The sequence below is a fragment of the Nothobranchius furzeri genome, chromosome 2 (genome assembly GCF_043380555.1).
Source record: "Nothobranchius furzeri strain GRZ-AD chromosome 2, NfurGRZ-RIMD1, whole genome shotgun sequence".
NCBI lineage: Eukaryota > Metazoa > Chordata > Actinopteri > Cyprinodontiformes > Nothobranchiidae > Nothobranchius > Nothobranchius furzeri.
In genome coordinates this window covers 74,245,043-74,263,993 of record NC_091742.1, presented here as the reverse complement: position 1 = coordinate 74,263,993, position 18,951 = coordinate 74,245,043, and the positions used below count along the sequence as shown (strand labels likewise).

Below are 18,951 nucleotides of genomic sequence, written 5' to 3'. Positions count from 1 at the left end.
ATAAACAACAAAATAAAACCTGATTCATCTCCGTTTCGCTAGCCGATGTGTGCATTTTGCTCTAGAACTGGTCCTGGACTCTGCACCTAGCTGCAGGCAGACACTAATAAATCGTCTGTAAAACTTTTAAGTCTCTGAAACAGAAACTTTGTCCTCCCCGTTGTGTGTGTCTACTGAGATCATTAAAACCAAACACCCACCCTCTCATTGTCATTAACTGTATAAACGCTGTTTAAAGCACAAATCTGACATTTTGGACGTGCAGTGAATGCAGCATTAGAAGCTGAGGATGAGCTGCACTGCTGCTAATGGGATGTTTCAGATGGTTTCAAATGACTTGTGTGTAAAATCTGAAATGAAGCCATTTGGGTAGAGTCCTGAACAGCCTCAGTTCGGAGAAACAGCTTTTACATCTTTCGGGAATGATAAGCTAAGGGCTAGTGAAGGCTAGTGAGAGTGCATACCTGGCAAAAGAGGATTTTTTTTTTGTGGTTTAAAACGTCTCCAAAGAGTTGATGCAACTTTTCCACAGTTTCACATTTACTAATATAAATGTCTTCAGTAGCACTTCTGATAATTCCGGGGATGTTCAGCAGCAAAGTCTGCGCGTTTCTGCTGAAACTAAAATCTCTGATGTATATCTGACACATTCATAACAGTTTATAAAATAGCTTTACACAACCTATTATGAATTGTTGGAGAGTTTAATAGGTTTTATTTGTAAACTCTATACTAAATCTTTATGTCACTGTCAGTTCCATGTTAGGTAGGTATTCTGGCAGAAAAACCCAACTGTTACCCCAAATGTTAGACCTTCCACTGATTTTCACTATAATTAAATATAGAAATCAGTCTATCATCTACATTGATATTTTATAGTTACGAGTTTTTTTAAATGGCAGTAACTCGCTTTTCTTCAATCGGACCAGAACATATCTTTGTTTCTCTAAGCTGAGGCTGTTCAAAGATCTTTCTACAACAGACTTTTTAAAAGAAATGGATTGATAGAAGATCTGAATTATTCTAAAAACCCTTCAGAACCAGACCAGTGAACGGTGTGTGTGTATGCGTGTGTTGAGATTCTGGCCGACCCCTAAACACGGACAGTCCACCCCAAACCAGAGCCGGATGTGTGAACAACTCAATATGATCAGATAAAAATAAGTTTTGATCCGATGTCTTAACTCCATCTTCAGATGTCTGAGGCCAAGAAAAAAAAATACATGAGGAAAACAAAGATATAATTTTACTGTAACTTTTCTAGTAAAAGGTTCAAAGAGGAACTGAGTGGGTTATTGAAGTGTGTAAATAACAATCTGATGCACCTTTGCTCCTCTAACTGCTGTTAAAATTGGTTTTGTTGTCTTTGGGGGGGGGGGGGGGAATTATGATGCAACATTGTCAGTTATTTACTATTTTAGTTGTGTGTGCTGCACATATTTATCTGAACTCTGAATGCATTACAAAGATTTTGTTTCTAAAGTGAGACGACACAATAGAGCAACACTTTTCTACTAGCTGCACACGGTCGTCTCCACACACCTGCTACGTGTTTGTGTCCCACACTTCAAAATAAAAGAATGTATTTCTCAAGTCAAAGATGCTTTATTTAATCCAACTATGCCTTTAATTTCATTCAAAGAGGTTTAAAAGATGAAAAGTTGGCAGTTCATTTTCCACTAAACTGGACACGCAAACAAAAAGAAACCTTTCCTCGAGCCTCGTTCCAAAATGCCGTTAATCCACCCGGAAACAAAAATAACGGTGAGAATAAATCGGTAACTTTATTGTTTTATGTAAACTTTGCTCTGGTTGTGATTGTTTTTCAGCAAGTGGAAACTGGATTTTGGAACAGAACTCACTTTTTTTTAAATAACATTTTTTTTATGTAACGGTTTTAGTTAGCTAAACAAAAGACATCCACACTTCTCTACATCTACTCTGCTACACTTCAAAGTCATTCAGAAAATCCACCGTGTGAGGCTACATTAATGGCAGCTGTTGGTTTGCTCAGAGAAGTTAGTAAATCTCTTTGTTTCCTTAATCTCTACAACCTGAGATGGACCATGTTACTCGTTCTGGTTTAGAACTCTGAAGACCTAATAACGCTCCCGTCGGGTTAATAAATACATTATTATTCACAATAATGAGACGAGTTGTAGTTCACAGTACTCGGCAGAGGAGGAGTGGTAATAATTATGTTACACTTGTTGATGCGTTCGAGTACATATCTCCGTCAGCTGACGATACGAACACAGTGCCTCTGTATTTACAAGTCCAGTACATTCCTATCCCACTGTAGCAGGCACAGTTAAGTAATGACACCTACAAGAATACAGGAGGATGGGTTCAGTCATGGAGGGGTCCACAAACTCGCTGCTAGAAACCCTACACAACACCAAAACTCAGTGCTTTAAGAACAAGTCTGCCTCTTTAACAGGATTAGTGCATTTCTCTAAAGCTGAACTGAAAACAGGATTTAGAGTCTTGCTCATAAATTATCATGCTATAAAAACTTCTTGCCTCTGTTTGGCTAGCAGCTACTGCCTTCCTTTACTTTTGATTTTTGAGTAAAAAAGGCAGCGTTGATGTTCTCTCCACAAATAACTTTAGCCTGAATGTGCTAATGCTAATAGTTAGCTTCTGCTAGCTTAAATAGGCTCTGCTCTCTCCTGGCTGCAAAATCAATACAACCTACTGCAGTCAAGAGCCGAGGTGGGTGAGGCCAGGCTGTTTTTGTCTGGTCTGAGCGTTATCCTGTCCGTTTTCTTTCTGTGGTACCCGGTATTGAAGACAGGCAGTAGAGATCGAAGAAAATGTATTTTGTTTAAAGTATCACCCGTTTCTCAGTGAATAAAACCTTTGGTAACGCCTTAAAAAAGGGTTCCTTTATTAACGTTACTTAGTGCATTATTAAGCAGTAAGAAAAGATCCCTTTATTAACGTTCCAGATATTAACAATTAAGTGTCCTTAAGGTTAGGACACAAGCCGGGGTGTGTGTGTCTGCTTAGTAATGCATTACATAGTATTAACATTAGTGTATAGCAGTTAATACTTTATTCAATAGTTTAGGAATGCTTAATAATGCACCAAGTAACATGAATAAAGTGACCCTTATTGTAAAGTGTTACCAGACCTTTAAACTTTTATAACTAAATATTCCCTTCATTTATTTTATTGGGAATATTTTTTTCTGATAAACTTTTAACTCTTAGAAAAGTCACACACACTTTGGAGTGATATCTTTCTGCAGCAGTTCTAATAGCACAATAAAAGTAGTAGTAGTGTTTAGCTCATTTACGAGACGGCACAAGGCAAATAAGATGCTATAAAGCAAGTTTATGAGGAAAGCACTAATTCTGTTATAGAGGTAGAGTTTCTAGTATAAGCATATTAGATGTGATGGATTTGGTGTGATGTGGTTAACTTTTACATCATAAAGAAGTAACAAAAATTTATTAAAAACTAAGAATTAAAGAAATTCCTTTGCTTTCTAAAGCCTGACAGTCTGTATGGTGTAGAACCGTGGGTTGGTGGACCTCTCCGTTATCAGAACCCCACGACCAGACGCTTTAAAAAGCAATACAAAACTGAACGAGACGAGAAGAAATCCACAAAGAGAAGGAGCTGGGGAAAGGAGAAGGTAGGGCTGTAGGTGGCGATGGAGTGAAAAAGATGTGAGCAAAGGCTGGTCCTCAGGAAGGATGGAGGGGGTGGGGCAAGCAGACACAGGTTGAACACACTGCAAACATCATAGCCCTGGCCTGAGTTTCCCATAGATACACGCTAACCAGCCGAAAGATGGAGTCGGCTCATGAAAATACAAGACAGATAAAGATTTGGTCTACGGGTTTGTTTTTAAGATATATATACTGTTTGTATTTTTCCTGCTTGGTCTTGCGCGTATCTACGGCCACCGAGGTGCAACGATCACACGCTAGACGTGATCACGGCCTCAAGGTGGTTCAGGGAAACTGAGCGGTCTAAAACATCAGGCACATTTTTTACTTTTCACAACCCTTCAGCTTTATGCTACGATACATCTGGCAGCACCAAAGGTTAGCCTCCGTGGTCGACCCGTCGGTCGCCAAGGAAAGCAGCGGCCTTTATTTCCCCATGATGGAAGGCATAATTCATTTCAAGAAATAGAAAAAAGAGATATGTCCGTGGAAAGGCGCCATGGTTTAAATACAATGAAATCAAACAGTCTGTCCTTTCACCCTTTTCCTCCCAGTAGAACAGGAACATAACCAGCGCTAACAGTAGAAGAAAGCGATGAACTGTGACACCTGCAGGAGTCTCACGTTTGAGGAGGAGGCAGTGGGAAGCGCTTTGTCAACGAGATAGGACATCAGAGAGAACTTAGCTGGCATGCTGAAGGCATTTTTTTGTGTTTATTTTCAGAGCAGAAGGTTCGGTTCCTTAATTTTTTTTTCTTTTCCCAATTTCACCAATGGGGTAACACTGTTTTTTGGGGAGGGGGGGTGTTGACTTTAAGGCCAACGGGGCAGTCAGAAGCTCTCAGGCTCCTCCAGGAGGCAGGGCTGGGTGGACAGAGGCACGAGGGACGGGGACAGGCTTCGGAGGCCCACCCCCGGGCGAAAGTTGAGGTCCGGGGCGGGGAGCAAGGGTTTGAGGATGCTGACGAGGCAGAAGGCAGAGCCACTGTTGGGGATGAAGTTGACCTTGTTGCGATCGGGACACAAGAAGGGTGGGATCTCCTGCAGAGCTTTGGGCCTGGAAACAAATGTAGCCTGTTTATCAGTTTACAGGATCAATGGCAAAAAGGACCATAAAACAGCAAAGTGTTTAAGCTAAAGTTCTCTGGTAAAGTAGTGCAGCTCCAACTAGACACCCACAAATGAAGTTTTAACCATATTTTAGTAATTCACCACATAACTTTCGTGATGCGACCCCCAAACATGGGTTTGGTGAGCTGAATTCGTCTGAAAATATCAGCATTTATTAGATTTCCATTTTCTGAAACCATATGTTGTATTTTTATTGTCCTCATTCAGTCACTGTAAAAAACAATACACCCTTGTTTGATTCCTATACACAGGACCGGTGGCGCCTGTGCTCTGCAGCCTCGCCTCTGTCAGTGCGCCCCAGGGCAGCTGTGGCTACATCGTAGCTCATCACCATCGGTGTGTGAATGTGTGTGTGAATGGATGAATGATACACTGTAGTGTAAAGCGCTTTGGAGTCCTTACTCTGAGAGGCGCTATACAAGTGCGGGTCATTTATCATTTATCATTTGTCCCACTCACATGGTCTCCTCAGACACTTTGACCTTCTCGCAGCCTTCTGGGGGTTCCCTCTTGAACATGTAGCTGTTGTTGGGTCTGGGAGAAGCGGCGTACTTAGGCAGTGGGGAGCAGGGGCTGAGCTCTGCATACAGGAACAGATGATGAGGAGTTCAGCAGCACATACACCACTCACTGTCTGGTCCTTCCCTTCACTCACCTTTGTCCTCGTAGGGGCTGCCTCCAGTTGTGTCATTTAGAACGGTGAGGTAGGAAGGCGAGATGGAGTCGGGACGGCTGCTGCAGTTGCTGTGGTTACTGCTCAGCCCACCTCCCGATGGGGTTTGTGTGTCGATGCTGCGGGTACTGCTGCTGCGCTGAGGGGGGACGGGTGGGGGTGCACGGTGCCCATCAGGGACATCCTGTGGCTGTTAAACATATAAATAGGTCAGCTGGGCTCTAATCCACCGGATGGTGGATGAGTTACTGGGCGGAGAACACAATAATCCAACTCACAACTATGGTTTCCTCCTTCTCAGGGGTGTCTCTGATGATGATGCGTTCAATCTCCTGGTTCAGACCCTCCACGCTGTTCCGGAAACGAGGAGCCGAGGACTTGGATATGGGGATGGGAATGAGAATGGTTTTGGGTATTGATGCCTGCACAGATATGAAACACAAACACAGGATTTTACTGTTAGTGTGAACCTGAGAGCAATGCTAGAGCAGTTTGATCTGGAGACAGGATGGTTATCTGGTAAGGGGTGGAAATGCTGAGTTAGTTTTTTGACTGATCAGTAGGGGGCGGAGTTTACATGTCTGGGATAGTTACAGAAAATAAACGCATGTTAAAAATAATTAGTTTATTTCAGACCTTAACTATAACATAACACCAGTACTCAACAGCAACCCAGAGTTACGCCAGGGTCCACACAAGGACCACAGTCCCTGTTAGGGTGGTGATCTTGAAGGTCCTACTGAGGCAACAAAAACAAGAACGCATACAAGCATGCACGTGCGCGCGCACACACACACACACACACACACACACACACACAGGCGCAAGGGCCTGATTCCTTTCAGCTATAAACCCACTCAGCAGAGCTTCTTTATTGATCACCTGTGACTGAATGATGGTGTGGCTGCCATTGAACGGGGACTTGCGGTCTTTGTCCCTCCGATGGCGGCTACTGCGTTTGCTGCGCTGGAGCTGCTGACGCAACTTGGCAATCTGGAGAGGTTTAGGAATGCAGACATTGATTTTAAAGTGGTAAACTTCTACAAACACTGCACATGCAGGAAGACGATCAGACCTCCTTGAGCTGGTCGGTGCTCCCGCAGGAGGCCGAGCGTTTGTGAGAGCCCCTCCTCCTCTCATCTGCCCAGGCCCTGGGGGTCTGAGACGTACAAAAACACCAGTTAGAGCAATGTCTCCAACACACACCGGCTCACCATTATGTCTCAGGACCGAGGCGTACATTTGTAGGGATTTTATGTGATATTCATGGAAAACACAAAGGCCTAACAGAAAGGCTGAGATATCCTGCAGGAACTCTTTGATCTCATCTCTTTGATCTGAGTCTTGTTCAAAGACTGCGACTGTGAAACACGCTACCACGTTTTATGATGCAACCGTCTGCAAACTCCCTGAACCTTGTTGGACCTACTGACTGATTGATCAGCCTGTTTAACCCTTTAAAGCCTGAAACATGGAATTATGTTCAGATTTTATCCAAATGTTTATAGAATAATATTAAATATGTATTTAATTTCATCACACAAAAGAAAAATGGTGCTTTATACTTGTAGTGGAAATATTACTGCAAATAAAACGGGATAAACTGCAAAAACTATAATTTATCAGACTTTTTTGGGACTGAATTACCAGAAGAAAGTCAGCAGGCTGCTCAACCATGAGCCTGAAGGAAAGAGGGTGAATTGCCTCATTTGTGATAAATTAATTTCTACAGGATCACATGAAGGTTTCAAAGGAATCTGAATCAACTGGAGATGTTTCCTTGCAGCAGTTTCTACCTGCAAAATACCTGGACATGCCTCTGCCCCGCCCCACACTCACCTGCGTGGCTTTGTCCCTCATGTAGGAAACGTGCTGTTGCTGGCTGTCGTCCTGAGGCCAGGGACCTGTCAGGTGAGAGCCAGCGAGTGTGCCCTGCGAGGGCCACAGCTGGACACGATGACGGGGGACTGGCGAGGAGAATAAGGGGGGCCGCTCAGCTATCAAAGGAGGTGGAGGCCGACGCCAGCGGGGGGCACAAGGAGGTGAGGATGGTTAAGGCCACGGACGCAGTCTGAGGAGATGTAAACAACATTGTTTGTCAACACCCGGTAAACAATAGATGAACAGACTCACAGCTGTTCTGAAGGATAATCTCATAAATATCTCATTCTGTCGAGGCTTGATGCTAATCCAGCCCGTTGCATCCTCCCTTCAGCCCCCTGAATAATGGCATTAAACCAGCTTAAAGCAGGGCCTTGTGTGTGTGTGTGTGTGTGTGTGTGTGTGGGGGGGGGGGGGGGGTCTGGCTTTTGGCCAACTGACCCATTTGGAGGCTGCTGCAGCAGCTTGAACAGGAAGGGGAACTAACTTACAGAAGAGACGACTTTGTTTTTAGGACTTTGTCTTGAGCCGGGAGTTTAATGTTTTACTTTGGCAGATTGTAGGGCTCCGACAATAATTTGTGTGTTAAATTCAAAACTGGAGATGGAAGAATGAGGGCAAAACACACCTATGGTGTTTGATGTATACAAAAGTCTGCTTCTCTTATTTTCAGTAATTTGTTGTCATAAAGATCCTAGAGTTGTAAAAATATGTTTTATTAAAACTTCCACTCAGAAGTTGGAATATTAACCACCTATCTACTGAAATCTGACCCCAGCTTTCCACTGGATGTGTAAGCTGCACATAACGTAATCTATGTGTTTTATCAGCAAACTCAGCATTGCCTTCCCACCGGGAGCGTTTCAGACGCAAATCAGCAGCGAAAGCGTTCCACCCAGCTTGCCTCACGAGATCACGAAATCACTGGAGAAGTGCAAGAACATGTGGGATTTCAGCAGTTCACGCAGTAACAAGCAAGGAGAAAGATGGCAGCACGTCTCCCAAAAAGCCAGTAGTTTATTTTCTGTTCTTTTTACCTCAACTACAAAGATATCACGGGTCATTATGTACTTTTTTATTTACTAGTTATTAAGTAACTAGAAATGTTTTGGGTGTCTTTTATTTTGAAAGTTTCAGGATAATTCAAACTGCTTTTGTGTTTGACTTCCTGTCTGGCCCGATCTGAACGGCTGAGCTTGAAGTGTTCTTGAAGCATAGAAAAAATAGAAAACAGACTTGAAGCATAAATTTAGTGGAGCAGTGTGACACCATGCTTCTGGGATGCGTTCAACACATGCGTGGCACATCGAGGCGTGCGAAAATACAACCGTTCACTATAACAGCGACTATTAGCTATTACGCTTTGCCAACATTACGCGACACTTACGCATCGCGTAGAAAGCTTACCAAATCAACACAAGGATGTGTTTTTTAAAACTGTTATAGCAAAGAACTCAGTCACATCATTATGATTCATAGTCTCCCTAAAATAAAAACTGTTATTTTTTGCATATGAGAAATAAGGCAAAATAATAAATGAGTAATTCAAACTGTCTTATAATTCTAACTTTTTGTCTGCGGTTATTTGAATAGAAATGGAACATAAATAATATTCTGCACACTACAAAATCAGCCTCGCTAGAAGATGAATGTAACATTTAGTTCCGCATGTCTCTACATGTTCAGACAAACGGCTTTGCCTGGTGGTGCAGGACCTGCAGCTAAATTTGGAAAGAGCCTTGACCAGTACTGTTGCTAGGGAACGGTGTGGTGGTGGTGGGGTCTCTCTCTGGGAATAAATGGGGATTAGGACATGAGCAGTCTGATAGAAAAATGCCCAGATTGATGAGCAGTGACAGTTCTTTCCTTAGGGTCAATATTGATGCATTTTCTGGGTTAACACACATCTATATGCTCCTGACCAGCTGGCGCATTAGCACACACCTCTATGATATATCAATAAACTGTACAGAGCTATGGAAAAGTATTTGTTTTTGCTTTGTTGCCATTTACTAGCAAACATATGCCATTTTCAGCCAAAGACAACCTGAGTAAAAGCAAAAATGCTGTCTTTTAAATGATCTAATTTCTTAAGGGAACAAAGCTATCCATAGCAACCTGGTCCTGTGTGAAAAAGTATTTGACCCCCGTGTTAAATCACAAATTAACCTGATTATTTATAAAGTTGAGTTCAAGTCCACCAGCTACGCGTGTAGAATTAAGAAATCACCTTAATTGAATCTTCCTGGTTGAGGAGGAAGCTAAAAGATGTCAAAAAGTAAAAAAAAACAAAAAAAAACATGAATCATTCTGAAGAAATTTAATAACAAACCCATGATTCTATTATTTGAAAAGAGGGAGTGGTCCTCACATTAAAAACCATGCTGGTGATGAAGGGGTGTGTCTTTTTCCATTTGGAGTAAAACTAACACCAGAACATCCTGACAGCAGTCAGACTTGGTGGTGGTAGTGTTGGGGACTGCTTTGCTGCTTAAGCCTGATTTATGGAATCAGAAAATCTTGACCTTTGACCTTAAACAGGACATTCATGTGTCTGCTCTGTAGCAGAGTGGGACAAAATTCCTCCACAGCGGTGAGAAACTCAGCTATCCAAACTGACTGGATTTGAGATCCAGGTGGGTTCTGAATGATAAGACTAATTATCTCAGTGTGGCAAGGTGGAGAAACGAGGGCCCGGGCGGGATTTGATCCCCAGACTCCTGGGTGAGAGTCACGCTCGCTAACCAGTCAGCCAAAGGGACATTCCCTTGGCCAAGTAGCCAGGGCGCCGATCAATCGGGACACTGTGACAGGACGCTCACACTGCCACATCAGTAAATAAGATAATTGTGCATTTCGTATTTACTCAGATTATCTTTGTCTGGTGTTAACATTTGTTTTTTGATCTGGAAACTGTGAAGTGACTGAAGCAAAACCATAAAATCCACACACGGGAGCAGCTAAAGTGTGTTTTCCGGCCATAAGCAAATTAGGCCACTTTTGTTTACTACTAGTAAACAAGCATGCAACCCCCCTCCCCCCATCATCATCATAACAGGTGAGATGCAGGTCATTTATATAAACTCTCACCCAGGTGAGCATGAATCCAGACTGGTATTAATGAGCAGACTCACCTGCAAGATTAGAGGCTCCAGGCGCTGCCTTGGAGGGGGCATGGAGCTCCGGAGCAGCCCAGCCTCTGCTTGTTTGTCTCTACCCGGAGACGCAGCAGCAGCTGAGGCTGAGCAGGGCGGGTGGGCTGCCGGCTACAACACACAAAAGCCCTTTCACCAGCAAACACATGAGAAACAAGGTCGTCTCGGTGTGCTGACTCTGATTTGGCCCCTGCCTCCTCCTCCTGCTGCTGGTGGATGGATGTTTTTTTCTTCTGGCGCGCGCCTGATGCGACACTACGGCTCGAACGGAAACCGGCAGCCCATCTGCTGTAGGAGAGAAAACCGGGGGAAAAAGGATACTGCGTTGGTTTAACGTCCGGGTCGAGATGTGCAGGAAAACAATAACAAAAACTGTGTAAAATACAGGAGAATAAAGGAGAAGGCGGTGATGCTGGACGAGCCTGGCTGACACGACGGGAGAAGGGACCAGTGTGAGGCTAGCAAAGAGGAGCAAGCTAACTTCCGGTTGATACTTTCAAAATAAAACAATCTGAGCGGGCAGCTGAGGCAGGCGGAGAGGGATGGTGTGATAAACAAACAACTAAATAAAAAATTGTTTAGAAACGAGACTGAATTGTGCATTTCAGCATCTATACAACTAAACTATTTTTCTAAAGCTAATTTAACACTGATAAAAGTGCTTTCTCTGGAATCTTAATACTGTCATCATGTTCAGCCTGGCCTAGAAATCTAGACCATCATTAGCTGAAACAAAATGATTTTGCTCTGCATGTCTAGGATGGGTTTGCCACCAGGATATTTTTAGCCTACGTTTCATACAATCTTAGCAAATCTAAGTAGAAAAATTGAAGTTTGTGTGAATGTCTTACATCTTTGTGTATTTTATTACTTTATTATTTTAACATAATTATGCAGTGCACAGCACGTTGGTCATCTTCTTGATTGTTAATTGTACTTTATAAATGAAGTTTGATGATGGTGGAAAAACAAGACATGAATTTACTTCTTGACTTTTAGATTTTTAATTCCAATCTAGAGCATTTCCGGTGAATTTTTGCTAACTTGATGCATCCAAATCAAAGCAGTGACGCAGCGCACGAGCGCCGCGCCGCACGCGCTGATGCTGCAGTTGCTAGGGGCGCGAGGAGCAGACGGCGAAAAGGAGAGGATGACCAGTGTTGGGCAGACTATTGTAACATTTATTACCATCACTAGAATCTGCAACATTAACAGCGATAAATCAAAAATTCGAATAATTATATAAAACTGCGCCTGCTTTTAAACATCCAACATTTTAACTTCTTGGTGAGGAAGTTAAAGATTTAATGTTGCACATATTTTTTCTTTTATTGATACATTTTTAAATAATTGTATTGTTTGGTTTGATCATTGACGAAATTTTTAGTTAATTTGAATATAATCATTTTATTTTATTTTTCCTACTATAATAGATTGTTCTTAAGATAATTATTTAACATCCATTCAGGGACTAAAGAAGAAAAATAACATATATTATTACATATAATATTCAATTATCTATTTCTTGATCCTTTCTTAGTTTAGTAAAAATAAAGTTTCTTACATGACATGATTCAGCTAGTATCTCTAGCCATAATCAGAGATCGCCAGTGTTGGTGGCGTCACTTCCTTTTATCCGTTTGACTTAAAATAATATTCAATTAGTTTAACTGGCTAATTAATTTTTGACAACATACTTTTAGATATCTAGATATCTAAATTTCGGTAAACACCAAAAAACATTTTTCTAAAACTTTTTAGTGAATAAAATAAATCATGTTTGAGAGCTGATAGGTTCAATTTAATTAAAAAAAATAAACAAAAAGAACAAACAGAATCAATTTCTAACAATTGTTCTATTTTTATATTGTTAAATGGGAGGAAATGTCTCCCTCCAGTGTTGACTTTAATTCTAAAGCCCTGTGAGGTGACTGAGGGCATTCATGATGAGCAACAGCCCACATCTGTTTGGGTTTGAATCAAAAACGTCCACCCCACATAAACTCCATTATAATGTCATACATTTATTGAGATTTTCTTTCATAATGAGTTGAAAATGTTTACAGAAACTGTACCGAGCAGACGCATAGCAATGGAATCAAAGGCCGTGTCCACTGAATGCACAACAGACCTCCATAAAAATGATGCAAATATGAATGAAATACACATACGCTTTGTTTTTTTATACAAATTACAATTACAAAAACATACATGAGATCTTGTCCCCAGCACTGAAGCAGCTCTGACATAACAGAAAGGGTACAATGACACTTTTAGCTTGCCTGTACAGCGCTAGGCCTCGATGATTCTGATGCTGGCTGACAGTAAAAGAAACACGGCACGTGCACACGCTCACACGGTCAATCAGTCGCTTCAACATCACGGGATGAGACAGGAAGTGGAAATAATATCCAGCGTGCTTTAGTGTTTTTTTTTTTGTATTTTAGGTCTCTGGTTTTGAACAAAAGTAGCAGGATCTGGGTGTTTTTTCAGTGTTTCTGGTGTTTTGATTCAAAAACAGCTAACACACAGTCAACAGTGAGGTCAGGTGATGGCGTTAACAGCGACACCGTAACAGATCGCTCCGTAGGTTCCATTCAGGTGATTGTAGTGTTAAAATCCCACGCAGGCAGAGAACTCCGGTGATCACACGGTCCAGGATCGATTGTTAGTGTTGTGTCCCCCTCAGAGTCCAAGGAAAAGAGGATTGTCGTCCATTTCTCTCTTTTTGAGTCGGGGGGATGGTGACGGTGAGGGGGTGGATTGTTTACAAAACGATTGTGACAACAATACGTAAGTGCAACAAAGATTATTAAAGTATCAAAAACCATAAAAACGGCAGCCAAAAAACAAAGGAAGCAATAAAAACAAAAGCTTCTAAAACTACATCCTATTGCACAATTAAAATTATGATACAAACATGGATACATGGACAATGGCATTGCATACAAATTAAAATACAAGAAAAAAAAAAGATTAATCTGTTCTGTCTTTAAGACGTCTTTTTTATTTTATTTTTAACAGAGCTCAATCTCATGTCGCTTCATACAGCAAAGGTGAGAGGAAAAGAAATCGCTCCAAGCCTTGATTGTTTTTCTCCGCCTTTTTAAGTTTAAAGACCACTTTTTGTTTCGGTCACAACAGACAGGACTTAAAACACTGATTTTAATTGGTTCAAAGTGCAGGAGGAGGGTTTAAATGTTCTACGGTCATGACGATGAAAGGTAAGAGAAAGCAACAAAGAGATTAAGAACAAAAACGCAGAACAAAGAAGCAAAGGAGAATGATGCATAGCTGGATTCCATTTAAAGCAATGCCGTTAGAAAGCCACACTGGAACGGGACGGGTCTAATTACTGTACAGGACCAGGCTCCACTGTTCACCAAACACCATCTTTAGCTTCCAGATGCTGATTCAGAGCAGTTCTTTATCCAGTCTGGATGGAGGTCTAGACTCAGACCTGTGTGTCGCTGGGCTCGCTGTGGAACCGCCCGCCATGCAGATAGATGGCCGAACTGGACTTGGGTCCATTCTGATTGTGACCATGACTCCGAGTGGACCCGTTGTTGTTGACCTCCGGGCCCCGGCTATCTGTGGAGATAACCCAAGTTGTGGGTCGCCACTTCTTTAGAGAGTAGGGTGTTTTCACGCGCTTCTTGATTTTATCGCCTGTTCCCAAGGCGCCGTCAGGCTGCACCTCCCCTAGAGGAGAAAACACACACAAATGTTATAAAAATGATTATTTCTGTAAACCTGAAAATTACCCCGGTCGACTTGCGTTTCAGTGAGGAAAAATTACTACGTAGTTAGTAAGATCGCTTTTACGAGGTGAAGGTAAATATATATTATCTGCTGTGGGCCATAACAGCTGTATTATCAGACATCAATTATTAATATTAACCTAACATTTTTAGATTGATGCATCTCTGTATTTCAAGTAGTCTTGATTTAGGTGTTTCATGAAAAAATCCCGGACGAGCCCCTAAAACGTTAGACTCTGTAATTTTAGCCCAGAAAATGAAGGGGTTTTATTAGCTCAAGAGCTCAGGTGTGTCTCAGTTTCAGAATAACGTGTCCAAATTTGAAAATCTTTACACAATACACAACTGGAACCCTGATTAAAAAAGCTAAATATTTCTGACAATTTATCAGATTAAAGACGTAAATTTCTGTCAGAGGGTTTTGGGCAGTCACCTAGGGAAGTCAGGTCCTGTGTGGTGAAGGACAGATCCAGGGAGTTGGGTCTCTCTGGGCGGCGGGTTCTGGGCTGTCTGAGCAGAGCTTCTCCTCTCATGATGACTGTTGACTCCCTTACTGGGTCTGCGGTGGACCCTGACCCAGAGCTCTCTCCCATGGTTTCCCTGCTTCCTCCCTCAGCGCTCCCTGCCTCCTCCCCTCCGTCGCTCTCCCCTCCGCTGCTGCCCTCCCCCTGGCCGTGCCCGGTATTGCTGTTGTTGTTGTTGGTGTTGGGGCGGGCTGAGCGCAGGGCAGAGGATGCGTCCCTCACGTCCGGGTGCTCTTGCTCTCGGCTTAGAAGCGGCTCGTGTTCGTCGGGGCTGGCTGTGATCACGCCGAGGCTGAGCCGGCTGTCGTCGGACCTCAAAGTTTCTGTTCCATTCTGAGTTACACCGGATCTTCCCGCCACCATGGATGAGACCCCCCCGCCAGCGTGACCATTAACGACACCATTAACGATACCGTTGATGCTGCCATTGACGTGGACCTCTCGTAGAACAGGTATGTTATTGGTGCTGGTTCCTGCGTGAGCTTCGACGATGTTTGTCCCCATCACTGCTCCAGGATTTGTCTTTGCTCCCTCCACCTGCCTCAGGTTGGACTTCCCGGAGCGCCCGAACTTAAACCTTAGCGAGGAGGACGAAGACTCCTTCTTGGTGGGCTTGTTCTTCAGTGGCAGACTGGACGGTCTCTTTGGCAGGTTCTGCTGCTTGGGCAGGGGGAAGATGGTGGCGGGTACAGCTGCAGGGGGTTCCGACGCCCCCGAGGCCTCGCTGGCCATCTTGATGAGCGGGTAGAGAAGGCTGGAACTGCCGGGACTCAGCGGGTCGGGGGAGCAGAACTGCTTCTGTGAGTGCTCCATTAGATTCTCATCAGAGCTCTCCTTCAGGTTCTTGTCAACTTCTTTAGGATCCAGCTTGGTGGTTTCCAGGTCCTCCTGGGTCAGGTGTAGGCAGACGGGAACTGTGGCTGTCCCTGTGAGACCCTCTGACTCAGAGAGGATGGTGGTGGTAGTGGTGGAGGCTGAGGGGCTGCCTCTCAGACCCATGCTGGTGCTGCTGCTCTCTGGACTTGGCAGACGGGCATTGGCCTGCTGCTGACGCTCCTGGTTGATGGAGTTCCTGTTCCTCTCCCCAGCACCGACTCCAGCTCTGCCTGTTACAGCGCTGCTGCTGTCCACCTGCATATTCTTAGCTACCCCCTCCTGCTCTTCAATGTAGGAGGAAGGATGATCAGTGTAGGGGCCCGACTTTGGAGTCATGCGGTTTCTGTTCAACGACAGGAAGAAATGAGATGTGAAACAGTTTCGTGTTGGCGTGTGTGATTCTGAGTCTAGCTACCTCTCGTTGTGCAGAGTGGTGGACATGGGGTTGAGGGTTGGACTGACGGACTTGGACCGGTCCCATATGAGGAACAGCTCTGTCAGGCGCTCCTCGGCACACTGAGCTGTGAGGCGAGCCTCTGCATCCTGATCCCAGCAGTCCTCCATGGTCTCCTTCAGGGAGCGAACCGCCTGGGGGTGGGAGTAGTTAAATCACACAGATTCCAAACCAAAGGCTCTGGATATGATTATATCAAACAGAAGCAACCTCCACCCAGAAGCTAACACAAAACAAAAGCTAATTCAAAAAATCCTCTAATTAGTTTAAAAGCAAACAGGAAAGATCTATTCCTCCTATTGTGAGTCGGACGCTTTGATTAAATCCCAGATTCATGCGACTGTGGCTCTGTTCCTATCAAACACGTACCAGGCTGTTCTCCTTCCAGGCTTCAGGGAATTTGGGCCGCTGCTTCTCCCGGGACACCAGGACCTGCATGTCCTCAAACGTCGGGTGGTTTCCTGCCTCGACCTGAAAGGCCATCTGGTAATCTGGCACCGACTCTCCTACAGACCAATGGAGACAGGGCGGATCAGATTTTAGACACAGATCACACATATGAGGCTTGTTCTGAATGGAACACCCTTAAAGACGTAGCCCATAGGGCACTCTCCTCACCAGGGAACAGATCGGTACATCTCATGAAGATTTCCCAGTAGACCAGGCCCAGAGCGTACATGTCCACCTGCTTAAGTGCTGCCTCACAGTCCCTCAGGTTCACCGCACCTTCCAGAACCTCCGGAGCCATGTAGCGGACCGTCCCCGCCTGCAGAGGAGAGAAGAAAAGATGAAACAAAGGTAAATGACTGAACGTTCGGGGCTACAAGTGATGAGAGATCCTAAAATCCCTGATGCGGTGCAGTCCTTTCTCCTCACCTCGCTAATAGCAGCGTTGTCCTCCTCCCCGTGACGCGTGGGACGATTCCCTGTCAGTTTCATGGACAGGCCAAAGTCGATGATGGCAGAGGTGCCATCGGCCTTGACCAGAATGTTCCTGCTGTTCAGGTCTCTGTGGGACACGGCAGGCTTGTACAAGTCTAAAAAAACAAAGAGGAGATGATTGTGTAGGTGTGTGACCAGCAGGGGGCGCAGCGAGGCAGCAGGAGGTTGACACAGTCACCAGGGAGATGTGATGTGCAGGAGTGGGGGAGAAGACTACCATACCAAAGCCCCAGAGATCCTGCAGATTTCTTTAAGACAGTCCTTCCTCTTATCTACTCATCACTTCACCTCCCAGAGTCACTTTTTAGCTACACATGGCACTGATTTGAGCTCTCTCTCCTCTCTTTTCACTGCATAGTCTGCCTGACGACTATCTGTGCTAATGAGGAGAGAGAACAGGAACATCTGACGACCATTTGTTGACAGATGACGGAAACAGCAGAGTCCTGACCTCTCAGAGTGAAGTTACCTTTTATTTACCTCTGTAGCATGTTCCTTTCTCTGCTTCCTCTCTGTGGCTCGCTCGAGGGAAGGCTAAAAATACCCTCGGCTGGGCGTGCACTGACTGTTTGTCAAAACACAAACTCTACAAGACAAACAGACCCGAGTGGCGCTGCATGTACAGCTCACGTGGAGGCTCGCTCTGGACTCTACTGTTTAAATGTTTCCGGACACAAAAACTTAGTTTTCAGGTGTCGAGTGTTAAAATGAAGAACATTAACACATCAGGTCAACTGTACACCAAACCTCAAACCAACGCAAGTCAAGAGAACAGATCTCAACCACATATATGACTGACAAAGTCACAAAGACGAAGAGTTGCTGAATCATCACGGACTCACAGTTTCTCTGCTTTTGTTAAACAATAATAAACTTCATCTATAGTCTTTTACTGCCGGAGACACTAAATCAGGAGGAAAACAAGTAGAAACAACTGCAATATCTTTGTGAGCAAGAGGAAGACGGGTGGATCAAATCACTCTTGCTGACATCTTATTTTGACCATTTGCTCTCTGCAAATAAACAACCTAAAGACAATATTTTCATTTCAAATGTAAACAAAAATGTTCAATTCACCCCAACAGACAGAACAGTTCATTTTGCAAAAAAGAGCATTGAGAATCATTAATAACAGTAACTATAGAGATCACACTAATAAATTATTCATTAGATACAAAATACTGAAATTTCCTGACTTGGTAGAGTGGAAAATATCGCAAATAATGTACAGAGCGAATACGAGTAATCTACCAACTAATATTCAGAAAATGTTTCATAAGAGAGTAAGTGGGTACATGTTAAAAGGAACTGATGTCTTTAAGAAACCTAGATTCAGAACCAAAGTGAGGGAATGTAACATTTCTGTAAATGGTGTAAGGTTGTGGAATACCATTAACAAGGAATTTAAAGAATCAACTACACTTGCTACATTTAAAAAATGTATAAAATCTAATGTATTTAGTAATTATGAAAAGGTGAATTATAATGTCAAAGATTAGACGTGAAAATATTAGAAAGTGACTGAGGTTATACTGTGTTTGTTTGGCGGATAATTTTATTTTGTAAAAAGGGGCAGAAATCATAAGATTTTTTTCTTCTATCTGCTCCTTTTCATTCAAATGTTTTTTTTTCAATATGTTAATGTATGTTGTATTTGTTTGTGTTTATTTTATACATTGTGAATGAAATAAAAGATTTAAAAAAAGATGCTGTAAAATCATAACCATTGAAAATGTAAGTCTGTATGTGTGCATGTATGTGTTTGGGTCATGAGACCAATTTCAAACAGTGTGATATTTGTGTAAAATTTCTTGTTTAAATTTAATCAGAAAGTGTCTTAATTATGTACACAAAGTGATCAACAATCTTAGCT

The 18,951-nt window shown here is 43.2% G+C and overlaps 2 protein-coding genes across 3 annotated transcripts in view; both read right to left on the bottom strand.

Moving 5' to 3' along the window:
• Positions 1–4,377: 4,377 nt before the first annotated feature.
• On the bottom strand, positions 4,378–7,532 carry fam117ba (family with sequence similarity 117 member Ba). The gene is made up of 7 exons (XM_015946476.3): positions 7,325–7,532; positions 6,561–6,644; positions 6,368–6,478; positions 5,764–5,907; positions 5,468–5,675; positions 5,272–5,392; positions 4,378–4,738 (listed from the first exon to the last, which is right to left on the bottom strand). The coding sequence occupies exons 1-7, from the start codon at positions 7,343–7,345 to the stop codon at positions 4,513–4,515; spliced, it is 915 nt and encodes a 304-aa protein (XP_015801962.1). The 5' UTR covers positions 7,346–7,532; the 3' UTR covers positions 4,378–4,512.
• A 5,826-nt stretch (positions 7,533–13,358) lies between these two features.
• Positions 13,359–18,951, bottom strand: part of bmpr2b (bone morphogenetic protein receptor, type II b (serine/threonine kinase)) — a 49,466-nt gene continuing 43,873 nt past the window's right edge. For both annotated transcript variants that reach the window (XM_015946477.3, XM_070547938.1), the window contains exons 8-13: positions 17,013–17,173; positions 16,755–16,902; positions 16,506–16,642; positions 16,098–16,270; positions 14,716–16,025; positions 13,359–14,223 (exon numbers count right to left, since the gene is read on the bottom strand). In XM_015946477.3, the coding sequence (XP_015801963.1) occupies positions 13,976–14,223; positions 14,716–16,025; positions 16,098–16,270; positions 16,506–16,642; positions 16,755–16,902; positions 17,013–17,173 (2,177 nt within the window). In that variant the 3' untranslated portion in view covers positions 13,359–13,975. The remainder of the gene's footprint in view (positions 14,224–14,715; positions 16,026–16,097; positions 16,271–16,505; positions 16,643–16,754; positions 16,903–17,012; positions 17,174–18,951) is intronic.

Bases quoted from the DNA above. Each gene is read 5' to 3' on its own strand.
- fam117ba (XM_015946476.3), bottom strand. From the start codon at position 7,345: ATGAGGGACAAAGCCACGCAG. The intron at 6,479-6,560 runs GTCTGATCGTCT...AAACCTCTCCAG, and splicing joins GCACCGACCAGCTCAAGGAG to ATTGCCAAGTTGCGTCAGCA. The intron at 4,739-5,271 runs GTGAGTGGGACA...ATTTGTTTCCAG, and splicing joins AAAGTGTCTGAGGAGACCAT to GCCCAAAGCTCTGCAGGAGA.